General features: G+C 41.9%; 1 protein-coding gene across 11 annotated transcripts in view; it reads right to left on the bottom strand.

Moving 5' to 3' along the window:
• The window catches only part of WNK1 (WNK lysine deficient protein kinase 1), a 111,987-nt gene extending 94,649 nt beyond the window's left edge, over positions 1 to 17,338 (bottom strand). For all 11 annotated transcript variants that reach the window (XR_011048287.1, XR_011048288.1, XM_068402374.1 and 8 more), the window contains exon 1: positions 15,645 to 17,338. Coding sequence is in view for 9 of the 11 variants with exons in the window: in XM_068402374.1 (XP_068258475.1) it covers positions 15,645 to 16,430 (786 nt within the window). In the remaining 2 variants the exon portion in view is untranslated. The remainder of the gene's footprint in view (positions 1 to 15,644) is intronic.
• Between the last annotated feature and the right edge of the window lie 1,071 nt (positions 17,339 to 18,409).

Below are 18,409 nucleotides of genomic sequence, written 5' to 3'. Positions count from 1 at the left end.
AGGGTAACAGCTATACTTGCTATTTCCAAGAGCACACACTGATGACTCCCAGACCCTCAAACTGTAAACCTGACACTAAACTAGAAAATGGTCATTCAGATGAGGTTCCAGATGAAAGACTTCCTACTGCTTTGACACCAAAGCAAGAGATCACACACCAATATACGGCTGAAAAAACACATTTTAAAAATTTGTTTTTAAAAAAACATTTATCAGAATATGACCTATCCCAGACAACTTATTTTATAGAAAGTCAGAGAACAGGGAGAACTGACCTTATGATTTTGAAGCAAGGAAGTTGCAAACTCTTTAAAATATACATCCATAAACACCATCAATACGTCAATGAAAAGCATGGTCTCAGTTCCCATCACCTAGACCAACCACGTGGATTCAAACACAGCAGAAGTTTGCACAGAAGGACACGTGCAATTCAAAGGCCACAAAATCCTCATTAAAAGGCTCCAGAACAGCTTCAGCCTCCCTAACCCGCACTAGACTCCTCAAACCTCTAGAGCTGAAATCATCATTTTCATACTGGCTGCAAGGGCTTCTATCACACAGGCACTGCATTAGTGAATTCCACAAGCCAGAAGAAAACCATTTCTGAAACACAACATACCTGGAAGCAAAAGTGAGATCTATGCAGACAAAGCAACTCAACCAGACAGTGTTTTGGGGTTTTTTGGTGGAGTTTTTTGTTTTTTGTTTGTTTGGGGTTTTTTTCCCCTAAGCCTGCACAGACTAGGAGGTAACAGTGTAGTGATTTGCGTTTATTGTTCCATTGTCTGAAAGTGTTAACCATCGACATTAAAAGTATCTTAAGTGCCCCTTTGGACTAGAAAGCTTTTTAGGGCAACAGGCACAACTCTTCTCAAGGCTGGAGAAGCAGGTGGTTTGACTAAAACATGGCCAATTTCCCTATTTGATGGGTTTCTTTTAGCATAAGTCTGTAGTTATTGCAAATTTTTATTTTATTTCTAATTACATTTCAGTCCTATACACTGTACTCTTCACTAGTCAAGAACTACAATCTTGCTTTACGTTAAGTTTTCTGCAGAGAAGGTATTTTAAGTTAATGACCATGCTCATTCTCCCATTAAAGTGGTTTTTTTTCAGCCATTTACTTAGCACTCAAGTTTTTTTATGGCACTTTGTTTCACATTATGCTCAGCAGCCCATGCAACACATTGCATGTTGCAACTAAACAGCCAGTGGCCATTGGCAGACTTCCACCCCCCCTTTCTCAATATTATTGGAATAAATCAAGGCTTATTTGCACACGGATGGCAGCAAAAACCCTCTGCAACCTGCAAAGTCAAGTTAACCCCCTTAATCATCAGTGTCCAGTAGATTTATTACAAATCTCATTACACTTGATTCATTGATAGCTAGGACCACATCAGATATCTCAGCTTTTTTGCTAGAAATCCATATTGAAACACAGACTGAGGATTATCAACTGGCCAAAAGACTGCTGGGTAATAGTCTGGATAAATGTTCTTACCTGATAAAACTACAAAAGGAAAGGAAACAATTTAGAAGATTTCAGAGCAATCCTTTTAGCTAGCTTGGGAACAGCATCAGTAAAATCCAGCAGTGGTTGAAACATTATCATCAGTATAAGAAGACTTACGTAATACTTTAGAAAAATAACTATAACTTCACCTAAAAAAGGAATTTGCACTTAAGTCGTTCAACTTCATTCCTTCTTCTTTCAGTGACTCTTAAGACTGTTTCTAACAGTTTCATAGTACAGCCTTATTTCAAGTTAGAGTAATGCTTACAACCCTCTAAACTACCAATTTGGTCACCAACTGGTGATCCCAGTGACTCCTGATAAACTCACAGCTGTTGGACTGAGTATTTATATATGAAACAACTGACGTATTTCCATCTGGCCTTCATGACAAGAGGATGACTATATAGAATGGCAAATTACTACTGCTTCCAAACAAAACTCAGGGAAGAGGAAAGGGAAACTGCTGAGTTGGACTGCCCTTGACCCACGACAAACAGACAACTTAGCTGTCACTTATGTTTTGGTCATTTGAGAAGCAGCAGAAAGTATATCTGAAATGAGACACCCTATTCAGCTGAAGCTCAATCTAGTCCATGGATTTTTCTCCCTTCCTGGAAAGAGATTTGGCTCCAGAAGGGGGAAGGGAGAAGGCAAGAGTATAAGGCAAATTCCCAAGAGAACCATAAGCACATTTCCATGGATAAGATTGATTTACCAGCTGGAAAATCTAAGTTTGGAAGAAGGCAGCTCCAGGAGTCAAAATTTAGATGCAGGTTTTAACCATGATCGTTATTCTTTTACATAGGGTAGGCAAACACAGACACAGATATAAAATCTGCTTCATTCCAGAATGCTGGGGGAGGGAGGGGGGGAGAAAAAAAAAAAAAACAACACACAAAACACAAACACCCTTGTTTTGCCAGATGTCTCATACAGGGACCACAGGAGGATTCAGGAAGGCCAAAGTTAGAAAATAAAACAAAAAAAAACAACAATTGGCAATGACTGATACAGTGTTCTTTTGGGGGGTGAGGAATGAGAATACTTCCTGAACAGGTAAGAAGCAGGAACAATTACCATTCCCACACAGGAATAACAAAAACAAAAGATACCATTTCCCTGCATATTATTGCCAGAGAAGATAAGGACAGAAGTCAAAGGGAAAGTGGAAAATAGTTTTCTACATCATCAACCAACTCATTCTTTCCATTCTAAATTCCAGTGCCAAGTTCCTCAGATTTCATACTCCTCTTAAGTGACAAAATATACTTAAAACATCACCATGCATACAGCCTGCTGCTTTTTAACTGCACTCATCCACACCTACTTAGTTAACCTGCCTATCAGCTGTGTCATTACCTGGCATTTATCGGTGATTTTAGATAAAGTAGTTGTGCTCCTTCCAATTAAAAGTTTACCCAAACCATGTGGTTTGTTGCAAAAAGTTATCAAAATCAAAAGCTGAGCAACATATAGTCTTGGATGTGATACAACAGTAAAATCACACAATACAAGCATACTTTAGAAATTCAGTACTATCTCATAAGCTGCCACATTAGAAGCCACAACTGTTTTCTGACAGAGGTCAAACCACTGAAGACCTGTAGTGAAGCAAACCTTCAGTTAAACAATTCAGAACACCAATCAGCAACTTGCAATAATAGTAAATAACAGAGGCTACCACAAAAATAATTTTGGGAATAATTTTGCTGATGTTGAAAGTGCAGCTAGCTGCCTTAGTACAGCTGATCCTGGCTTACTTCCTTTGGTTAGCCTGACCTAATCTATTCAAGCTTTCTTCACAAAACAGAACCATTTCTTTGCTTCACCATTTGATATAATTACTGTTAGCACTACTGTTAGTTTTCATATGTGAAAGAGGACTACTACGAGTTCTTGCAGATTCTTGTGAAGTCAGAGTATCAGCAACCCTCCAATTCAAAACCATATCACTTACCTGGTTTAGAATTCTAAAGATGCTTTTTTCCAGATTGCCAAGGAACAAAGATTTTTACAGTATGGGTTTATCAAGCAGAAACCATCTATACTGTAGGTACATCAGTAGTTTTCCCAACATCTCTACATTTTTTTTGGCAGGGCAGCAATACTCTGCAAAGTTTTTTCTCACTCTGTTCAACTCAACACTTTAGAGCTCTCTTCATCTATATATCTTAGAAAACTGATCCAGAAAATCTTCCAGAACAGCTAGTCATCTACCACTAACTAGGCCACATATGCTGGTTTGGGACAGATGTCTCTTCACAGTTCAAAAAAAAAAACTCTTTCAAACAAATTATGGTCACAAAGTTTTACCTTAGAGACAAAATGTGCAGGTTCACAATCTATTACAAAATATTAAAAAACCCACAACAAATAGCAACGAAGTGTTCATCATTACTGGCTGCTGCCCTTATACAGCTCAAAGTCTGAACACATGCATAGAATGACTTTACATGTTCATGTAAGTTACACAAATATTTAATCCACCAATCTGTAAAAAACTGAAGTATGTCAACAGTAAGTAGCTTCTTCAAGAAGATGTTACTAAACTAAGAATACAAAGGGAGGTACTTTAGCAAAAAATAGTGAAGAAATCCACAAACTTTAATACAAGTATTGTATCAATGATACTTTCATGAACTAGCCATTCATAACAATGGGAATTTTCAGAATCAATTCATTGTTTTAAACTTGCTGGTCCTAAAATTTTAAAATTCATGTCATGTACATCCTAAGGAACAAGGTTTTTTGCTACTCCTCACCTTTGTATTGTCAATGTCTTTTCAATTCTCAAAGTTCCTTAGAAGAAATCACTTAAGTCAACAATAGTGACAGATTTAAGACTCTCCAATACCAATAAATCAAACTTCAATTCTGCTTAGTTGTCTGGGATTCACCCAAATTTGAGAAGATTTCATACTGGATGGGAGAAGGAAAAACACTTTTTCTGAACTCTAGTCCCAACATACAGACAAGACAACTAGCTATTTTTCCTGTTTGAACTAAGTGCTATCATATACACTTAGTCATGTTCAGTTGCACTAATATGCTGTAATTTGGCTGTATCACTGTTGTTTGATGCATCCTATGCAAATACCTTTGGAAACTCTGGAGACAACAACTATAAGAAAAAATCACCAGTCTGTCAAGAAAGCAAAAAAGGAAGGGAACAGTATAAGATATTAAGCTATATTAGTCTAACCTGACTGTAGCAAGTTTTGCTTTATAGGCATTCTACCCGAATAAATCAAGAAACTCATTTGGACAAAATTGTTTCATTACTAACACCCCGGACAGAAGGGACAATTACAAACTATAGGACCATTCTTAAATAGTTGCATTACAGTCTAAAGCAACTGGAAAGATTTGTTCTCTTACATAGAAAGAAAAAAAATGCATTCCCTAAACAACAGGATGTTAACTACTTGTATTTGTTCTGTACATGACACTTACTTCAAGCACAAATGCAACTTGAACCAGAATTCTCTGGGATCTTTTCACTTTCTGCAAACACAAGATGACTACATCTTGAGAGGCCAAAATTCCTTGTTCTTCCTCCTCATATTTCTCACATTTATTTTTTTTTTTTGTTGCCACAACCATGGTTAAAGCACTGAACATTCAAGCAGGTTACTACTACAAACCAAAGGGAGTCCCATAGGAAACACATGCCCGTTTTCCTAGAGGAAGCCCTTGAGTATTAAAGACAGTTTTTTTCTACGACAGATCTTCAAGGTATAGACCATACACAATCTATATGTACTACAGCATTTAAGTCTTCAGCAGCAACCCAGAGCCTCTTCACTTCTTTTGTTCCTGAGCATAAACACTGAACCTCTCAGATACGCTCAGGCTTGTATAATGAGATCAGCAAAAGAAATCACACCATCACCTGAACTGGCTCACAGTTGACATCAGGAGGCAAAAAAAAATCAAATTCAAGTGCCCTGTGTAAATTCCACCCCCCCCAGGTACAGATAACCTGAAATGCATTTGCTTTTGAGCCACTTGCCTGCAGAAAAAAGCTCAAGCTGCATGTAAAGGAAGTAGAGAAAACCACAGAAAAAACATTCTAAAACTAAACTTAAAAGTCTTATTTTTGTATCAGACATTTCTGCAGTTTCTCCATTTTCAGCACACTGTTCCTGGCAAACCTAACAACTCACTAAGCCCCAAAATCATGACAAATGCAAATAAAAACATGCCCTCAAAGGCCATTCTACATACTGTCAATCTCTACTTGTCTACATCCAGAGAAGGTAATATAAAAAAATATTTTAATCACTTTTCAGGACAGTATTTTTTACTGTAGGATACTGTATGAATGGACTGTCTTCTCAAGAACTCTCACAATTAGTCTCACTTATCATATTTTTTCTTTAGGGAAGACTCAGAGACTCTGAGTCCAAATCAGCTACAGCAAAACAGAGCATATCAAGTTAGCATCTTGCATTCTTATATAGATACACAACTTACACTTCCCAAATGAAAGCATAACATAAGCAGCTGAATAACGAAAGAGACAAAGCAAAAACAGTTTTATGTTGGAAAATATTTGTAAGAATAAAAGCCCCACTTAAAAGAAGCAGATTTGAAAACAGACATGGTAACATTTTGCAACATTTAAGCAAAACCTGCTAACAATTCAGAAATTGCCATTAACAGATGCATATTACACAAGCGTACACAGATTTGCAGATCCTTAAGATAATCAGCCTGGACTGCTGAAGCTTTTAATAGCAATATTTGTGGGTTATTGTTTGTATGTCATTAGTCTTTGCCAGGATAGAAGCAGTCAAAATACATTCAGATTGGGGCCATAAACTTGCCAGCAGCAGTCAGCAAAGCAGAAACAAGTCACAGGGTTACTCTAAGAGGGGAAAACGTCCAAGGAAAACTGAGTAACACCATCAGTTGTGTAGTCTCAAACTATCATGAGACTATATTAACTGGCCAAAACCAGATAAAATGCACATAATTGTTGGTATCAGCTTTGTACTATCTTCCATTTAGCTCAGCATTTCTACATAGTTGTTTCAGATTTACTCCAATTACAGAGAGATCAGTATTCCTATTCTTTTCAAATTCTTCTAAATGGTGGTAATAGTTTTTCCATTTGGAGCTTTTTCCTTTCTGTTTGCAAGCCCCAAATCTGCTATCAGAACCCACCATCTTCAACTACTGACACAATGAAATTAGGAATGGCTGAAACCATCCAGATGAAAAAGATAGTCCAGAACAGCTAAACAGAAACAAAGCTTCCCCTTCATATAAGGGGTCTAATAAAGCTCATTTTCCACATAATCTGCTGTCCTAAAGCAGAAAAATAGCTGGTCAGTGGATAGCTATCGAAAGTTTCTATCAATGACTACTTATTAACAGAGGCGATAGGCTCTGAATCATTCTGAACTATGGCTCAAAATATAGCATCTACATCACAAGTTATCAGAGTCGCCAAAGCTGCTTCTTTGTTTTAATCTAACTGTTAACATGCTAAAAGGAGTCCTGCTAATCACTCACGAAATTAGGAGACTTGAAAAGCACCATAGTGATCTTGTCCTGAGAACAGATACTCCAGAGAACTGCTGCCCAGACAACTGCCAATGTATCAACAGGATGATTTCGGAATCATATTATTGGGCACACTGAGTACAAAAAGAAATATCATCCCCTACATTAAAACACACAGCCCTGGGCAAAGCATTAGTTCCAGTGTCACTGACACACCACTGAAAAGCTCATAGATATTTTAGTTACAAATTAGACAGCCATCAAGAATAAACATACTTTTTGCAGGATTTCTAAACTAAGAATGCAGGTAGCAACCCCAAAGATTCTGCATAGACCTAAAATGATAAACCCAAGCTTGGTAAATTTGCCTCCTTGAGTGATTTAGAATTATTATCCTTGTAAAAATTGCTTACTGCTTTACACAGATATTAATATTTAAACAGCTTCTGGAAGACAAAAAAACACTGACACAAGTCTATTTTTTAGCAGTCTGCAGGTTCCTTTGCTGAAAATTAAATTAAAAGCATTGTTAAGTTGCTTGTGAGCCATGCAAAGTAACATACAGTGCGGCTAGGAATTACCCAGGCAAATCTGGAAGTGCTTTAGAATAATCTGGGTACATGCAACGCACCTGTCATCACCAGCTGAAAAGTTCAGAATACATTTGAGAACTGAACCAGTTACTTTACTCTGGCTTATTAGAAAAAAAAAAAAGAAGATCTGGCAACATCTGTAATGATCTTGCTGCAAGGGTCTCCTTCCAGGTTAAGAGGATAGCATTACATAGCATAGAACACCATTAACACAAAGTTTATCCTTTGCTGCATGGAGTTAAGGAATATTCTGCAGGTTGTGCCCATAAGACAAGAAGTGAACAAGCTCCCTTTCTCAAGGATGACCTCAAGCAAGCCACAGATTCCATCCTAGTCACCACTTCTCCTGGCTCTCCCAAGGTGAATAATGAGGGCAACCAAAACCACACATTGAGAAGTGCTGGTATGACAATTTCTAAATATGCTGAGCAAGTTGGAAGTAAGGTAGAAAGAAGGATTATCTGTAGTATCTCAACCAGAGACATTCAAACACTTTAATTTTCAGTACATAGCCTGAATCATTCTCAAAATCAGCTAGGAGAAAGTCCTGGGGACTGTAAGAGCTTCCACAAAAATACTAATGAAGCAAGTATAAAAAGCTGAGTCTCATTCATTAGGACAAGAATTTTAACACCATATCTGAAAATATTTTCAGATGCCTCATGTTAGATAAGAGCCTCCAACTACTCTGAGAAACCCATTTTCAAGCAGCGCTACAAATCCAGCTATTTAGAATAGGAATTGTTTCAAGTATACTGGAAGAGTGTTTTTTTCCAGACATGGTGTACACATGTCATGATAAAGTTACAACCATGGAATCATTATCTAAAGTTTTAAGAGTCAAAAACAGTAACCTTCTACCATCTGCTATTAAAAAAAAACATACGTGCTCTGACAAGAGAAAGTCTTATGCCCAGCTGCACAAGCGCTGCAAACTTGCATATTTATTCTTTTTCTTATCGCCCAAATGTTACAGCCATTATGTCTGCATTTCCATTTTTCATTAAGTTAATAACTCTCAAGATTAAGACAAGCTTGAAAATGTGAACTTAAGGACTGAAACAGAAAAATACTCAACTTTTATTTCAACTCAACCATGATTTGGAAAAACCAACTTGTGATCTCAAAAAAAAAAAAAAAGGTTGCTAGTCTTTACAGGAAGCGAGAGTTTCTGAAGAGATGCATGACAGGAAGCATCAAAGCTGCCACTGCTTAGCACAAACTTTGTCACATGCACTATGGAGAACCTGGGTGACAGTCGGAGCTGTGCTCTTTAACAAACTGCTCATGAAACAAAAAAACGACAAAATAAGAAAAAGAATATGAGGCCCAGAGGGATGTTGCTAACCAAAAGGCACTGAATATACACTGCACCATGCACTGCATCCATGGAGACTACCACAGATCTATTACTGCTTGTTTTATTTATTACTCTGCTAGACAGCTCTCAAAGGACTCTATACAGGATGTCTCTACAGAGTTTTATCAGGTGGGATTTTTTCCCCCTGCCTTTCAAAGAAAGATTATAGTCCTGATACTCTTCCTTAGCCCTCAAAAGCTTAGTTATGAAGCTAAGCGTTTTTATTTTAAACAACGGTCCAAAACAAATCTCATTTAAGAGATTTAATTATGCAGTTCTCAAACACACCCAAACTGACAAATAAGAACCTGTTTATTTCCGTAAGAAATGCTGCATTTTCAGAATGTATTTATCAGATTATATTTATTGCCTCACAACCAGTTACAAACTGAACCGCAGCCATCTCCAAAAGTGATATCCCTTTGAGGTAAGATTATTCTCCTAAGTAGAGGTCTCCTAACAGCTGCAGCCCCAGAACGTACTTTAAAGTTCCCTTCTCTCTTTCAGGGTCACCTTTGTAAAGTCTGAGGGAGCCTGACCATTGTTTAAACTTCTGCAGGTAATTAGTCTGGCTCCTTTCCCATGTCATTTATCAAGTTGTCAATTGTATCAATTACAGTACAAGCACTCAGGAATATGGCTGCTTTTTGTTCGTTAGCCAAAGGAGAAATTTTCACATCAGAGATTTGAAGCCAGTAAGTACCAGTAACTTGTTCTATCCTACGACATGGAAAACCAACAGAAAACTTAGCCTTTACTGCACAAAAATTCAAGCTCCCTACACATGCACACCTCAAGACACTTGGAAATCCAGTGTAAGCTGAAAGTGTTATAAACCGATCATACACTTACGGTTTTACAGCTTTTTGCTTTCAGTATTTTGGAATTTGTAGAGCCAAGAACAGAAAAAGAGCTAATAAGGACAGAATGATGTTCACAGAGATTGTCACATACCTTTATTAATCTACATTTGTGACAATTATGCATCTGACCCAGAAGTAGTCACGAACGGGAGGCACACTGCTGCTGCTGTTACAGTGGTTGTAGCCACATATAGTTATGCTCACAGACTAGTAGAGTTATTTTAAACACTGTTGTGAAGTACAGGGTAGGCATAGGACTCACCATACTGGATTAGACTTGAGCTTGATCTGTTTCAGTAGAAGTTTCATAAAATATATTTTAAAATATTCAGAATCAAACCACAGTTAGAGCTTTCAAAGAATGTGTATTTGTTTCAGGATGTTGACTATTCCTCCAGAACTAGGGGAATGTAGTCGTTTTACAACAGCACTTAACATACAGATGAATTCCAGGTCCACACTCCTCAGCTTCCTCTCACTGCACAAAGGTTTTGATCTGGTTTTACATTTTACTTTAGTGCAGCTACACAATCGTGCATCAGAGCTAGCATCTTTGCAGTCAGGCCTCCTAGTAAGCAATATGCAACAGCTTTTAAAAAAAAGACTACAGGATGCCACAGTTGTGTTACAAGACCTTTTTTGGTTGTCACACTTGAACATGCAGCTTCTGAAATGTTCCCAGCTCAGCCAGTCCAGAAAGCAAAGAGAGGTTTTAAAGAATTATACTTTGACTTCAGTAAGCTGATATCTATCAGGGTGAGCCTGCAGTGGAGTCTATACTCCAGAGTATAGAAACCACATTCCATCGTTGTCTGCTGACCTAAACATCAGAATTAAATAAAGCTTTAAGTCTAAGAGAAAAAGATAGGTATAGTTAAATCTGAAGCGACACTAAAAGTGAAGATACACATCATATCCAAGCAACTTCCTGTACTGTCAGTTTTAATTTAACTTCTTAAATTACATTGTTACACTTAAAAACATCGTTACACTCAGAAAAATTCTGACATATGGAAATATTATTTAGTACCTCACGACTTCCTGTAATAAAGTGACAACCAGTTGCATTATCATTTTTACCAGAATGCACCAGAGAATCTCACGATTCACATTTGGTTACCGCATTATATTTGTTCTCAACTGTTTTTTCATTGCTACTGCCTATGTAAAGAAAAAAACACTTTTAAGTTGGGAGTATTTGTAGACTGCACTCGGTCTATAGTTAACAGTCTGCAACACAATTGTATATGTGTAACCTACACTAGCTTATTACTCAGAAGATTTATAACTAAAGGTAACCGAATTCACATTCAGCTTCCCCTCCAACTAGCAGCAAGTGCAACATACTCTTCTTGCACCACTTTCACCTCTCAAACTCATTTCTTACCCCCAGAAGCCCTACCTCGCTTAGAGTCAGCCCTCAACCTCCTCTTCCCCTTCAGCAGTTCACGTTAAGCACAATAACCTGACTAACACTGCACTGACGCCAGAGTAAGAATGGCAAAGCGACGTATCAGCAAGAAGATGCATTCATGAACTGTAACTGCTGACTGACCAACCTACCCTTTCTGTCAAAGAAATACAAAGGACAGGAGTGATGTAGCATGTACCAGACAAGCCATACAGTTCTCCAATGCACGCAGTTTACCAGGAGTGCATTTTCAACTAATGTAAATATCTTTCTAGTAATGGTTGCTAAATCATACTTCCTTTAAGAGAAGACACTGCCCAAACGAAAGAAAGTAAGTCTTCAAATGCCCAACAATATACTTTTCAAAAAAGAGCCTAATTTACCTTCCGTATCACCAAGTGCACTTCCATATTTGAAAAGTTACTAATTTGAATGACAGAACCCAGAGCAGTAATTCTCGACACAAGTGACTGCACCACCCTATATTGTTCTGTAAACCAGAAGTTAAATGACAGTCTTGATGTAAAACCAACTCAAACTGAAACAGGGACTCATAGGATGACACATTACCCTTAAGATTTGGCTTTTACAGTCAACTATGTGAATTTTGCTACCTTTGGCACGAGAGTATTACTTCACATAGATAAACTTAATGCAACAGGAAAAGGCATCACATTTTAGCCACAATGTACAACTGTACAGAGATGACAAAAGACTCACTGCTCAGAAATGTAATTTAAAAAGAGCAACCAGTAACATGATTGTACAGGAAGAGTTATTTTAAATTAAAATAGAAAACAGCGGCAGTAACCGCTTTTGCCAACTTCTACCTACTTAAAGACCATTAAAGCACTAACCCTAACTACTACTTCACTCAATTTGTGAGATGTGCTAATGACAACAGTAGGAGGCACACTTGACTCAGAACAACTAGAGCTGAGATGAATATATACAATGGGAATAAAAGTATTTGAAGGCTAACACTACACTAACAATTTCCTTGCAGTAACTGAAGCTGAGCACTGGCCCTAAGCAGTTACTGCTGAGCTCCACTATGCTCACAGCAGGGCAGGTATTTCACACTTAAATACCTGCATCCAATATTTAAACTAGGTTCAGTTACAATTTGCTTCATATAGACAGGCCACAAAGTAAATTAGGATGGTCCAGTCACACCTTTGTTTGTTAGGATCTTGTTACACATCTATAAGCAACCTTGAAATACTCAATTCCTTGAAATCAAATCTTCCCATCTTCCACAGATCAAGAAAAATTTAAGAGTCTTGGCCAAGACCTCCCTTGCTGGAGATACTAAGAACACCATTAGGTCGCCCCTAGAATTTCAGCTTTTTCTCCTTCTCTTTCCTCCACAGTTCAGTATATCAAGTATAAGGGGCATTACAACACAGTTCAAGAGCCTTCTTGAGGATATGGACCAATATTCTCCAGAGTATCAGCAGCAGCTTGGGAACCCAAGCTGCATTTGATATACAGCACCCAAACTCCTTTTGAAAGGAAGCATATTAATATTCTCAGATTCTACACTTTATCACTACAGAGCACATACATAAAAATTAGGTATAGTTGCACTATTCAGCATTAAAGAGTCATTCTGCCAAAGACCATCACAAAGTCTTCTGTGCTGTCCTTGATCCACAAGATTCCTAATACAGAATTTGCTCCAATACTTAAACACTGTAGTTTAACTGAGCTGAAAGCAGCTGGCATCTTGCTTCCTTCCAACAGCAGAGATTTTAAAGAAACTGAAGCATTTGAGGTATGTTAGAAAAGCCTTAAAAGAACATACACCCAAAGACTCTGCAAAAGTACGAACTGTTCTCTCACCACTCTGTTATACATCTTGCAATCAAGAACTGTGATACACCTTTATCAACTTTGGACAAGCCAGGAGAGGAACAACTTAGCCTGCATAATCATGCCAAGCGGGCTCATTCCAGCAGCACTGTTTAGAAGACTCTAGGAGAGGTGGGACACCTAGGATGCCTACGCTTGCTAGCATGAATACGGAGAAGAAAAGCTCTATTGCTAAGGAACATTATTTCAAGACAATTAAAAGCAATTAGCAAACCATTAGTTATGGTTGGTATAATATATAGCATGGAAGAAAAATCATTCACATTTCTCTAATAAAATAATTATGCTTTGAAGGTTCATCAATCCTCAAACCACAGCATTCTGAAAAACTAATGACATCTAAGTTTCAGTCCACCTTTGCGAATCCAGATTGTATTTTCATACAAACCATGCATAATGAGTATCACTAACCTGTCAACAATTGTATTTTCCTAGATAAAGAAGAGGATGTACCCATCATACCAACAAATACCAAGTTCCTCCTTTTATTTCTAGACGCAAACAATAACACAGGACTTAATCTTAAAATATTCTACTGACTGTAGATTCTAGCTCCTTCAGCAAATACTTTTAACAGCTATAAAATTTATATCCATGTTTCAAACTTGTCATTTTGTATGCAGTCTCCTGAAGAGAGGAAAGCTACCGCCTTCAGAATAATTTAACCCACAAGGCATTCCTGTAATGTAGTTAACCTCCAATCAAAACATTAACTATGTCCCCCTTACAAATGTTTTCATTCATGCTTTTTGCAATCTGTCATTTTAAATACTACTCATTAAATTCTTCAATCAATTGAAAGCTCAGCAACAGGCCCTTTATAAATGAGCTTCTTTATTAAATTACTTCAAAGGTGCTTCTTTAGACAGTTCGTCTACACGGTACTGATGATGATTAAGACACTTCAACAGAGGCAATGTTAGCAAAAAGTGACTTATGCCAAGCTGACATTAGCTTCTGATCAGTAAGTAAAGTGTGAAGATTAAAAACAGATTTCAGGGGTTAAAGTCAAGGAACTCCAATATTGCAAAGATTGAAATGTAAAATAAAAGTCATAATTTTGGTGGATTACTAATCTCTTCTTAGTTTGAACTGCATGTGAAAAGCTTAAGCAGAGCTCAACACTGGATCATTTCACTTTTCTAATTTAAAATTAATGCTCAAAAGACCACCACAGCAATTACATAGCTAGCATGGAGGAGTGTGGCATGCTTAAGGATCACAAGGAAAACTGGAAGCTTACTTCCACAGTCAGTAAGTGTAGAATAATGGCAATAACATAATCAAACAAGATACTGGCAGAATGCTTGAGCAATCACCCAAAAGCAAATATGAATACAAACTAAGAGATCTCTTTGTAAATTCTCTCAGTTTGACTGGAATATATATAAAATTGCTTTTGAGGGGAAGAAGTTTTGGTACAGTCACTGCAATCATTTGTGAGCTGCTAACTGCTTAAAAACCCCCTCAAAGACTTCTAGGATTTTGACCCAATGCTCTTTTGTCTGCCCTAAATTGGATGGGAATGCACACAATAACAAAGCCAAACTACATGAACCCCTCTATAGATTGCACCAAAACCCAACACTAAAAAGCAGGCACTATGCTTTCAATTTAATGCTGAGGCTTTGAAAACAAACTAGTACACCAGGTATTTGTTCCTGCTACTCCAAGCTCTTCCCACTTCTTTTAAGGTTGTTGCACAGCAACCTGCGTCTTGATTATACAAGCTCTGACTTGAGTGGAACTCAGGGTGTTCTTGCCATCGTTAGACTGGGCTTCTAGAGAACCCTGGCTCTGCTCCGGCCAGAAACTTGGTAGAAGAGTAGTGTCTTAGCCCAGTTTAATCCACCAGTCATTTGGAAAGGTTAAACTTCAAGGTTTTTTTTTTTCTTTTAAAGCTTCAGAAAGGTGACAACTTCTTTCTTTCCTTGTGCCTGTATCAAGTATGAATCCTAGAACTTAGAACAAAAAAATAGCTTTGCAAAACTAAACAATGTGATGCACTACATGACTGTGTATACCTCCTCCAAGAATCCACTGCCACAAACATATGAAATGTCTGTGAAATTAACATTTTAATATTTTTTTTCTGAGAAAAACACCTAAACAAATTTTGAAAAACTGAGGCTAGCTCAAGTTGACATTCACTTACACATTTTCCCTCTGTCTCCCTGAAGCTGTGTACAAGTATTTTTACAATCCTGCAAGCTACCTTTTGGAGGCGTAAAATGCAAGACACTAGAAGAAACAGAACTGTAGTACATTTTGTGATGATAAAGCTAAAAAATTCTTCAGAGAGTAGAGTATTTAAAAGAATTAAAAGGCAAACTGACTTCAAGGAGAGGCTGCACCTTTCTTCCAAAGCAGTGCCTCAGGTAAGGCCTGCAGTTCCCTGTCTGTATAAAGCAGACCTCGAGTTGATGGATTTTACCTCCTGCAAGCACACAGCCTAGCACCCGGCAGAGTGACTGTGCTTTTGGTAATTCACGATTTTTATTTATTTTACCTGCAGCTCGCACCAGGCAACTTCCACAGTGGTATCCGTATCCAGTCCTTTATACACAGTTTTGAAAGAGCCTCTTCCAATCTCGATGTCAAACTTCAGGAAGCGGCCATCCGGGGAGATGCCCACTGCCTTGGTCTCAAGCTCTTCGATGTCTTCCTGCTGTGTTCTCCGCTCCTCAAATTCCCGGCTGGCAGCCGACACGCTGCCAGCGGCACTGGTGGGGGGTAGCGCGGTTGCCTCGTCCTCCTCCTCCTTGGGCAGCAGCGGGACGGCATCCTTCACGGCGGGGGGCTCCTGAGCAGACTGTCCTCCGAGGGGAAGCGGGGCAGGCGGCGGCGGCTGCTGCAGCAGCGAGGGGGCCTGGGCGGCGCTGACAGCGATGTAAGAAGTCCGTCTGGCACACTCGGGAGGAGAGATCAACGGAGCGGCGCTGCCTCCCGAGACAGGGGCCGAGGGCACTGCGGGCTGCAAACTGGGTAGCTCCAAGGCCGTAGCGTTGGAGTCGCAGATCACGCTACGGCGGAAGAAGCGGTGCTCGGTGGCTGCCGCCCCTCGGCTGTCCTTGTCCATGGTGTGACGGCGGCGCCGGTACTCCTCGCTACGGCCTCCGCTTCCTGCTCCGCCGCCTGCTCCACCAGTCCCGGACGCTCCGTGGTCGGTGGCGGCAGCGGCTCCCAGCTTCTCCCCGACGGAGCTGTCCGAGCTGGAACCGTTCTTGGGCGGCGGCGGTGGAGGAGCCAGGAAGCGAGGGGCCGGAGTGCCGCTGTCTGCGGCGCCCCCCGACATGATGCCCCGGGGGAGCGCTGCTAGGGTGAGGCGGCGGCGGGGGGAGGCGAAAGAAGGGGCCGGTCACTGAGCGGGGAGCGCGCCTGTCCGCGGTTGCCGTTGCAGCTGCAATAGAGGAGGGTCCCAAGGGCTCCTTACGGCGGAGCTGGGAGACGGCTGCTGGGAAGGCTGGGCCGGTGGGGTGGGTCCCCGGTCAGTGTCTGCATCCATCCTGCAGCGGGGCCGACATGGAGCACCAGGAGCAGAGACGGGGCGCGGGGATGGGGGCGGCGAGGGAAAGAAAAGCCCAAGCACTGGGCCCGGGCGGGGAGGGAGGAGCCCCGAGGCAGGCCCCCGACCAGGGAGAACCCAGTGCCTCGCCCGGCTGCTTTAAGGCGAGGGAGGGCGCTGCAATTATTTCCCGGCGATGGAGAGAGAAAGCGGGGCAGGTCGGGGTGCCTCCCGGCGCGAGTGCCTGCGGGGAGGGGAAGGGAAGGGGCCGGGAGGCGAGGCAGGGAGAGGGGGGCAGGCCCCACACGCCGGCCGCGGAGGAAGATGCCGCGCTCAGTCACTCGCACCGGTCGGGGGAGGCCCGGGCAGGCCCAGCGCCCTCACCCCGGCGAGGGGGCAGGGAAAGGGGGCCCGGGGGCTCAGCCCCGCGTCACAGGGGCGCCCATGGCGACCGTGGCCTCCGCCTCCCGGCAGGCAGCCACCGCCCGCGCGCGGCCGGGCCGCGCTCCCTCCAACAGCAGCCGCCGCCGCCTCGCACGGAGCCGGAAACCCTCCTCCTGCCCCCCGCCCGCGGCTCGCAGCCTCTCCTCACCGGAGGCCGCCCACCACAGCCGCCGCCGCCACAGGTGAGCCGAGTCCGGGTGGCGCCCCGCGCCGCGGCGGGCAGGAGGGAGCGGGAGCCGCCGCGGCGACGTCTCCGCGCTAAATGGCGACGGGAGCCCGAAACCGACACACAGGAGACGGGGCGGGGGGTAGAGGCAGGGCCGGCGCCGCTGGCCACGCCCCTTTCCGCGCACGCCCTGCGCACGCGCGCCCGCCCGCGCTGGGGGAGCGGCTCGCCCCCTCCCCCCCTCGCAGAGGTGGTGGCTCCCGACGTGTACCGCGCCGCACGCGGAGCATGACGGGAGTTGTAGTTTTCGCCAGTGAGCGGGCGCCTCCCCGGGCCGGGGGTGCCGGCTGCTCGTGGCCTTCCCGCCCGGGAAGGGAGGCGGCTCCCTGCGTGCTCAGGGACAGGGGAGGGATGTGGTGTGGGGAGCGAGGCTGCCACCCCAGCTCCTGCTCTTGCCAAGGCGGGGCGGTGGCGGGGCGCGCGGCCGCCCCCTCCTGCGCCCGCCCGGCCCTCAGGGCAGCCTAGGCGGGCGGGAGCCGCCGGCCGGGGCGGGCTGGGCCGCAGGAGGTTGAAAAAGGGCTGATTCTGCTCCCGCTGCTTGTTTCTTCAAGTCCCACGTTACACTTATTTAATATATTAAATATTTAACTTAGTGCTTTCAAACAGCCTTTAAAATTCTTTACAATTATGAGCAACAATAACTCCGTGTACACGAGCACTGTATGAACAAGTGAGGATTTGGGTTTTTCCTCAGTTTAGGTCACCTGAAGAGGCATTAATTGGCCAGGCAACCTAAAATGCAAGTAACTGCCTTGTAAATGTGTGCTCTCCATTATTTAAAAGAAACGGGATTTGCAGCCTTTGCCCTGAAAATGATCATTATTCTCCGGCCATTTCACTCATGACTGTGGCTGCTGTGGTTGAATCAAGGCTGTACAGCCGACAGAGGAGCAGTGAGAGCCCATGCAAACACTGACGCAAATCGGGAACTTTCAGGTTAACAAAGCATTAGCACACACGAGTCATCTCTTTTATTTATATCAAGTTCCTCTTTTGTATTAATAAACCAAAACCAAGCACTTTCCTTCTTATGAGAGCACTCTTTTGAAGTCCACAGGAACGTACTGAAGGACGAGTGAATTATTTGATACCATGTCTT

This window comes from Nyctibius grandis, chromosome 5 (assembly GCF_013368605.1).
Source record: "Nyctibius grandis isolate bNycGra1 chromosome 5, bNycGra1.pri, whole genome shotgun sequence".
NCBI lineage: Eukaryota > Metazoa > Chordata > Aves > Nyctibiiformes > Nyctibiidae > Nyctibius > Nyctibius grandis.
The sequence above is the reverse complement of the archived record's forward strand: the minus strand, read 5'-3'. Positions and strand labels throughout refer to the sequence as shown.